We start from the raw sequence: 8,681 nt of genomic DNA, 5'->3' as shown, positions 1-8,681 counted from the left end.
CTGAAAAAAAAATTAATTGTATTCTATATAATGGCTTACTACCTCAATATTATGACATAGTATCTCAAAATTCTGATTTCATATCTAAAAGTTCTCTCTTAGTATCGCCACATACTGATTTAGTATCTCAAAATTATGACTGGATAACTACAAAATTATGACTTAATATATCAAAATACTGACATAGTATCTTAAATAATGACTTAATACCTCAAAATTATGACTAAGTACTCAAAATACTTACTTAACATCTCAAAATTATGGCTAAGTTTCTCAAAAACAATGACTTGATGTCTCAAAATACTGACTTGGTATCTAAAATAATGACTTAATACGTCAAAATTATCACTTAGTACCCCCAAATTATGACTTAAAATCTTAAATAATGACTTAAAATCTCAGATAATTACTTAAAATCTCAAAATTATCACTTAGTATGTCAAAAACATTGACTTTATATCTTAAAATACTGACTTGGGATGTAAAATAATGACTTAAAAACTAAAAATTCTGACTTAGTATCTCAAAATTATGACTTAGTATCTTAAATGATGATTTAATACCTCAAAATTATAGATTTTTAAAAATGACTAATGATATACTGCACAAAATGAGAAATGAAAATAAGCCGTTATTAAGACAGTTTATTGTTTTCAGAGATTAAGTCATTATTTTTGACATACTACAGTAACTCATTTCGAGAAATTAACTAATTTTGAATTAATGAAGTCATTATTTTAAGAGACTAAGTCATTATTTCAAGAAGGTTTTTCATTATAACGACCTAGAGGATCTTTTTTATGACATTGGGGGAAACTGGTTTCCATACTTCATCTTTATAAGAAGGCAAGATAATTGCTAGAGAAACCAAAAACTTTAATCTCGACAAATGTAAATATAGATGTCCTCAATCAACACAATCAGAAACTCAAAGAACATTCTCCATGTTACATGGTTAAACTTTGCATAGTGCAGCATTTCAATGTCTAATACTTTTTCTTCCACTTGGAGCTTATTAATCCAGCAGTAAACGCAGCCAGTGGTTCCACCTCTTCAGTAAATTTATCAACCTCAGCAAATGGTCAGTATATTAAGTCGAACTATTAACAACCAACCTACAAACCACAAAATGTCTGCAAGGCTTCATTTTGCATTCGAGCCACGCCTCCTGCATGATAACCACAAATTACCATAGCAAGGATTCCCTCACAGTGAAGGAGGAGGACACAGCCTCCAAAAGTCGTAACTAAAACTTTTAATTGTGAACATAAGCGGCTTAAAGACAGGCTGCCTCCCTGACCTCACATATGCAAGTGTGTTTTGGAAAATCTGAGAGGTATTTAAAACATGCACGTGTCTTTGTTGACTTTGTGGTGTGTCGTCAACTGGAAAACATGACTTCAAGTGTTTTTGTGTGGCTAGTGTCACATTTTTATGTCACTATACCAGTTTGCTCTTCACAAAGTCTCTGCAGGACTCTCTAACCTGAAATAGTAAGGTCCAGGAAATAGCCATAGCCCTTAGAGGCTTGTACGTTGGACACTGACACTCTTAAGGCATTTCTCAATACCAAGGGCCTGTCTCAATACCCACACTTCCCCTAGAAATACCCACTTGCACTTGTGTGCATTCACCTGTAGGCTACTGGTGTCCCAAAACAGAATTGAGGTAGTGGAAGTGGTTTCCAACACTTAAAATCTGCCCTAGATTCCAAGGGAGCCCCGACCCAAACTTTCAACGAAGTGGAAGATGAAGTCTTCAACTTCAGCAAGTTTTGGAAAACAATTTGTGACTGTACGATCAGAATGCAGGCTACACAAACAACAGATGGTTGGACTAGCGTAAACTCATCAGCAACTCGGTTGAACATAGCATCAAAATATTTAAAGAAATCGACTTACCCGAACAAAATCAATCAGAACTAGAAGACGTTGTAGGCGCCTCCTGCTTTCAGCATTTCTTCACCGTTGATTCATCAGGCGAAGAAGAATAAGTATAGCACACGCCACAACACAAGCGCTGGAGCCGGCATTTTCGCTGCGTCACTATTACGCGTGACGTATGCCTACACGTCGGCCATGCTGACTTGCATGAAGTGGTGTCCCATTTCTTAGGGAAAGAACTCTACCCTAATATTTCTCACTTCCTTCATCAAGGGTTATCTCGCAAACAAGGGCACTCAACACCAAGTGGAAGATATAAGCGGTAGAAATGGGACAGGCCCTAAGTACGCCAAGTTCGGACTTGCGCACTTGGGAGTTCGGACTTGGCAAGTTCGACTCGAGAGTACAAATTCCCAAGGAACGCTGCCATTGCCGCTGGTCTGTGAGAAATGTATTCTAGGATACCTGGTTATCAAAAGTCCACACAAGTAACCTACTGATGCATCCCCGATGGTACGGACTGTACTTGGCTGGATGCGGACTTTGAATTGGAACAGTACTTGGGCTGCGACGGATGACGTTTCACAAGTCCGCAAGCACACAAGTACAGGCAAGACCGCAGATTGAGAAACGCCTTTAGCCTCCTTTCTGGGACATTTTTTAGCATACACTTGGGGTGAGGGCCTTTTTCTGACGCACAGAGGCTTTACATGCCACAGAACGCGACTCTGAAGCATCCACAGAGAAACATTCTTGCAGTATGCAGCAAAATGGAAAAATTATTCTTTCCCACACATACAGTAATTAGTCAGGACTTGAAAAACACCTCCGGAAACCACAACAGTTTACCAACTGTGTGTGTGCCGTTATTATGTTTCTAATTTTAGCTTCTTGTTGCTGCTTTAGCCTCTGACAACAGAGTCATAAACGCAGGTGGAAAGACGTCACAGGCACCAGCAAAAACAATTAATGGCGCAGTTCTTTGTTCCATGTTCATCTTAAAAATTGGACCACTGTCAAAGACACACGTAAAGTAAATCCATGATGACTCACTGCCTTTAATCTATATCACAAGAAGCATTTCACCTGTGAATGACGTCGCATTTACCAACACATATCTTTTCTTCATCTTGATTAGCACACATGGGTGTTAGAGGCTTTGCACAGTGTGACGCCACAGCTACAACCTACCTACACATTTTCCAGGACTTATAAGTTAAGTCTGAATTGTTAACATAAAAGAAAAAAAAAGGCTTACATCAGCAGACACTCACGCATCATGTGAAATCATCTTACAGGAAAACAAAACTCAGAACAAGCGTCTGACTCAGCAATGTGACCAATTGCTTCTTCTCATGGCATTTACTGTGAATTTCCTGCAAAAATCAGAGCATGTTGATAAATTGACCCATGGGGGTCAGGCTCAGGTTGGAGTCGGGGGGGAGGAGCGAGGAGGGGAATGGACCCAGACTGGGACTATTTAAATGGAGGGGGGAAACCTGCAGAGGCATGTGTCATCTCTCTGTCATTCGGTGTTACAGGAGCACAGACACAGTGGAAAAACACAGGTGGGTTTTGTGTCAAGCTGAATATATTTAAAGAAACTGTATACAATTTGAAAGGCATTTGATGTTTGTTATGGTGTCTTAAGTGGTTTAATTTTCCTTTTTCAGGATGCACATCTTCCGGGCCCTTGTCTACGTCTCTCTGGTGGTGGCTCCTGGGTGCTCAAGTCTTCCAACAAAGGGAGACTCCATCAGGAATACGATACACAGCATCATAAACATAGCTCAGATAACCCTGGTCCACATCAAGAAACTACGGACGAGGGTATGCACTGTTTATCATCATTTAATCAAAGTGTCTGATATGTATCCTGCTTTATTTTAATTTCCCCTCACGTTCTTGTTTCCTTAGTTGCCGGCGGCTCCACAGATCGAACCCAGCACCCCCTCCATCGACGGACTAACCAGCATCACACAAGATCTCGGACTTTTGGACAATGAACTGCAGAACCCCGTCACGGAGCTCCTCAGCCAGATCCAGGCTGATGTCTCCAGCCTGGAGGGAAGGGTGCGCTCCTTCGCCCTCACCATGGACTGTCCCCTTCAGGCTAGACCGAGCGGAGCGACCAGCGACAGCGTGTTCCCCGACAGCCAGCTCCATCTGACTCTGACCAAGGTGCAGCGCTACCTGGAGAAGTTTATTCTCCACAAGGACAAACTCAAGGTCTGCTGAGAAATCCATATCATATTTCATATGCTAAGCCTTGATGCAAAGATGCAGGCTGCACTAGTAGCTCAGTGTAGCCAACAATTTCATATTTATCATATACCTTTAAAACATATTTCAGCAATAATGCTCTTCCTCTGGTTTGTGCATGTAATGCAGCTAGCTATTGAGGTGCATATTTTTAATTTTTGTACTGCAAAGCTTTTACAGAGGTTTGAAAAATATGCTGTAGATTTATTTATATGATCTGAATTATATATAAAGTGTTTTAATATTGATGCAGTTTGAAAGATGTTTTGTGTGATGGTAGAGGTATTTTATTATGTGCAAGATATTTTAAGGAACAGTGTGGAAAACTCATGTGCAATAATTAAAGTGCAATGTTAATGGTATTTGATTTGAAAATGAAACATTAAGCTAAGGGTCAGTGGGATGTAAGACTGAAATGTCATTTATATTAAACATAGCAAGAAAGATTTTAGTCTGACGCACAAATTTAGACTATAGGAGGAAGTAAAAATAGCACATTTAAATCACTATGAATGTGCAATGTGATGGTATTTGATTTGATGATGTATGTTTATTGTAATATTTTAATAAGCAGAGACTTTAAGCTGATGGTCAGAAGGATGTAAAACTGAAATGTCATTTATATTAAACATAACAATAAAGATTTTCGTCATAATTTGTTGCCTGGAGAATTTGTTCAAGGTGGGATTTTTTTCCTCTATGATCTATAAAGTGCAGGCATATTTTTAAAATGATGTCATGATGTGTGTGTTATGTTTAAAACAAATCTGTCTGACGCACAAAATTTCACCCTTGGAGGAAACAAAAATAGCACATTTAAATCACAGGTTTCTTTAATTATAATTTTTATATGCTTTAGAAATTAAAATGTAAAAGATATTAACATAAATTTGATTTATTTAACTAATTTCTGTACTTGATTTTACTCAAATAAAGCACTGAATCAATGTCAATAAATATACCAAGTATATGTATAGTATGATTATAGCTGAATATGTAAAAAGCCTGCTAAATACTAAATTTAAGCAGTCAAATTGTAATGTATGTGAAATAAGGTTTTTATTACAATCATGGCAGTGTGACACCACAAATGTGTTTGTAATGATGATATTAATAAAAATAATGTTTGTGTTTGTTGATAATAAACTGAGGGGCACTGTGAGAAAGGAATTATTTAAGATTTATGACAAACTCATGGCTATGGTAATTATTTGTTGTCAAAACCAAAAATGTTTGGGAGCATGAGCTCGGGGCAAATTTGACGGATCAATGTTGGGATAAAGCTGTGCATAATATACGCTCAACTACTCCTCCATGTGTGTCAGGCTGCAGCTTCAACAGTTCAAGGTATTACACAGAGTCTCGACTATCTGAAATATATCTAAATATTGTGGTCATATGTTCCTCTTCTGCCCCAGACTACAGAAATTGTGACTTTTGATGGTTTTAACAAAGGTTTTAGGAGTCCAGATGAAAAAGGATGCTTTTATTGCTGTATTTGGGTTATCATGTGAACAACTCCAGATTAACTCTTCACAATCAGAAGGATTAGCCTTTACTTCCCTTTTGACAAGACGTCACATTGTACTCCTGTTGAAATATCCTTAACCCCGATTTATATGGTTGTGGTTAAAGGATGTTATGTGCTCTCTTAAATTAGAGAAAATAGTTCGACAGTGAAAAGCTCCTCTGATAAGTTTACCCGGAATTTTTTTTTTTTTTATAAACTACTTTAATTCCTTAACAACCCAATTTATTTTAATTTCATTTATTTATTTCTACATATTTTTAGACTTAATTAATTTGCTTTGAATTAATAATTTACAATTTTTTTTATTTGATTTTTATTATTCCATCTACCTTTCTTTCTTTCTTTTTAACCAAGCTTACTTTGGTGTACACTTACAGCCGAAATATAAACACATTTCATTGGACTGTCTTGTTTGGAAAAATATTTCATAATACCAACATAATTTCTGTTTTTTTTCCCTCAATGCAGGACAATTTTTATTTTTATTGTTCCTGTTCTGTAGAGAAAAAAAAAGGGACGGGTGTGTTTGCACTTGTAATTCTCTATTGTTGTTATCCATCTGTTCCTAATAAAACGATAAAAAAAAGATATAATTTGAAATCTGACTAATAAAGAGTATTTGTGGTGACAACATTTCTTTTATATTTTGCACTTGAATGTTTGTTGAACATTGAAAGAAATTATTGCATTATTATTATTTTTTATTTTACTGCAGTGAAATCTTTAGTTATCATATTACGCATTTTTACATGCATTCAAAAATGTGCTGTCTTTTGTTTGAGAAGTTAAATGCACTTTTTCCAATTATTTCCTCAGTGAACAATGGATAAAAAATGACTGAAATTAAACAAAACACCACGTTGAGATGATTCTCTCTAGGTTACTGCAGAGGTCAACGTGCTGCCCGCTTGGCTATTTGGGCTAAGCACAAACATGTGAAGGTTTATTTTGTCCGACATAACAACACACTAATACTGACATCACCATGCAGCGTGGCTCTGAGACACACACACACAGCTGTGAAGTATTACAGTACACTGCTCACACATACAGAGGTGAGTATTAGAGAGCAGTGAGCGTTTATACTGTAGTCACATTTTATAAGAGATGAGGATGCTTTTTTTGATAACCTTATCATGCTAACATCATCATGGAAAATATAATAATAATAGTATAAATCTAAAAAGAAACCTCAGTGCCAAAGAAGGTCGGTCACTGCTGTGGATTCCACCCTGTTACAGTACAGGTTAATGGGGGACATCTTTCTCTTATCCAAACTGAGATTGTTCACACACTGAGTGTTAAATGCTGCACAAGATAGTTTAGTTTTATTTAAAAAGGGACATTGCAAATTAATAAATACACATGGTATAAAAAATGCCAGAATTAACCAAAGGTTATTTTTCATCTGTAGTTATTTTTATTTGTCTGTATAAATAAAATTGACTTGAAGTAACATGTTACACTTTATGCCCTAAGCATATAGTGATGAGAAAGCATAATGTTTTTTAAAGGCACAAGACTTACTTTTTGATTTACTGTAAAATATAATCCAGAACCAGGACTCCTGAGGGGCACTCTGTGTACAAAAGCGGGGGGGAAAAGGATATATATAGGTCAAATATTAAAGTATCTTTCTCAGCACTTTAACCCAGTTTCTCTAATTTGTGTGTTTGGCTGTCAAGACTTTCTTATTCGTTCCTTTGGTTTTGTACAAAAGTGAACAAAACTTGGATGACAGGGCTCGGTCATCAACAGAAGCTCATGTATGAAATCTAAATATTAATGGACAGCATATCGAACAGGTCTCAGAGGTAAAATACCTCGGCCTCATGTCAGATTCACAGCTAAAATTTGAGAAGCATGTTAAGATGGTGAGTGGAGTTGCAAAAGCAAACGTACATACATTTAGTGTATGTAATTCTTTACCTGCAGAACTCAAACTGGATCCTAATTAAGATCACTTCAAACTCAAACTGAAACAGTTTTTGAAGAGGAATCAGTCATGCAGTCATGAATAATTCGGTGCTTGTATTGTTCTGGCAGTACTTTTATTGTTGTGTGTATTTTGCACTGTTACTTGTGTTCTTGCTTTTGGATTTTAAGGCCCAGCTAGGGACGGGCATTGCTACATACTTGCCCCTATACAAATAAAGATTAAATAAATAATTTAATTAAGGTGTAAGAAAAGCAATCTGCTATTTGTAATGTATATGCATTGTTCAGATACAAGGAATTCAGGCTCTTTTCTGCATCATTCTGGGGAAACTTATTTCCAAACAGTGGAAAGAAACCCTACATGTGCCACGTAGACACACATCTGATTAAATATTAGTCATATAGACATGATGAAATGTGAGAACTGTATAAAGAGTCGTGGCAGCGATGCATATCAGGGGCTCCGGTGGGGAATGCAGGGGCAGAACTAAGCACACATGTATAAGGTGTACAGCACAGTCTGTATAAAGGTTAGAGGTTAAAGGGGCACTGTAGGGTTTAAGAGTAAGATATTACTTGCAAGAGTGAGTGTGAGTGTGTTCATGCTTGCTCCTGACAACACTCTACAGTTATTAAAGGTTATAAAGTATTCTCTATCAGAGTTAGAAACAGTCTGATAGCTTAAACTGGCCACGATAATGATAGTGGCTCCATGCTGAGGTCTGACTGAACACATATTTCTTTGGTATACTTAAAGAGCTGAGAGATTAAGAGGAAACGGCTTAACTGGTTTTAAACCATTCCTGGGCTGAGATGATCGGCGTGTTCACCTCAGCAGCTACAGCAAACACCTCTGTCTGTCCAGCGGTGGACTGTAACTATGTATATTTTTTTACTCAAGTACAGTTTTGATGTACTTATACTTTACTTGACAGTTTATGCTTTTACTTCACTAGATTTGGGGGTAAATATTGTACTTTTACACCACTAGGCCTTCAATAATTTGACAATCTAACTTTAGTAACTTTAGTAACTATGCAAATTTAAATAATTAATACAAGATATAA

At 36.8% G+C, this 8,681-nt stretch overlaps 1 protein-coding gene across 1 annotated transcript; it reads left to right on the top strand.

The window, feature by feature from the left end:
* The first annotated feature begins 736 nt into the window (after window positions 1-736).
* Window positions 737-4,723, top strand: lepb (leptin b). Its single transcript, XM_049567183.1, has 2 exons — window positions 737-3,713; window positions 3,801-4,723. Exons 1-2 carry the CDS (start codon window positions 3,558-3,560, stop codon window positions 4,119-4,121), a joined length of 477 nt encoding a protein of 158 aa, XP_049423140.1. The 5' UTR covers window positions 737-3,557; the 3' UTR covers window positions 4,122-4,723.
* Window positions 4,724-8,681: the final 3,958 nt, after the last annotated feature.

Source organism: Epinephelus fuscoguttatus, linkage group LG22 (assembly GCF_011397635.1).
Source record: "Epinephelus fuscoguttatus linkage group LG22, E.fuscoguttatus.final_Chr_v1".
NCBI classification, from domain to species: domain Eukaryota; kingdom Metazoa; phylum Chordata; class Actinopteri; order Perciformes; family Serranidae; genus Epinephelus; species Epinephelus fuscoguttatus.
This window is presented reverse-complemented; position numbering and strand designations above follow the sequence as displayed.

Coding starts and splice junctions, on each gene's coding strand:
- lepb (XM_049567183.1), top strand. CDS start 3,558: ATGCACATCTTCCGGGCCCTTGTCTACGTCTCTCTGGTGGTGGCTCCT. Junction 3,714..3,800: donor TCAAGAAACTACGGACGAGG/GTATGCACTGTT, acceptor TTGTTTCCTTAG/TTGCCGGCGGCTCCACAGAT.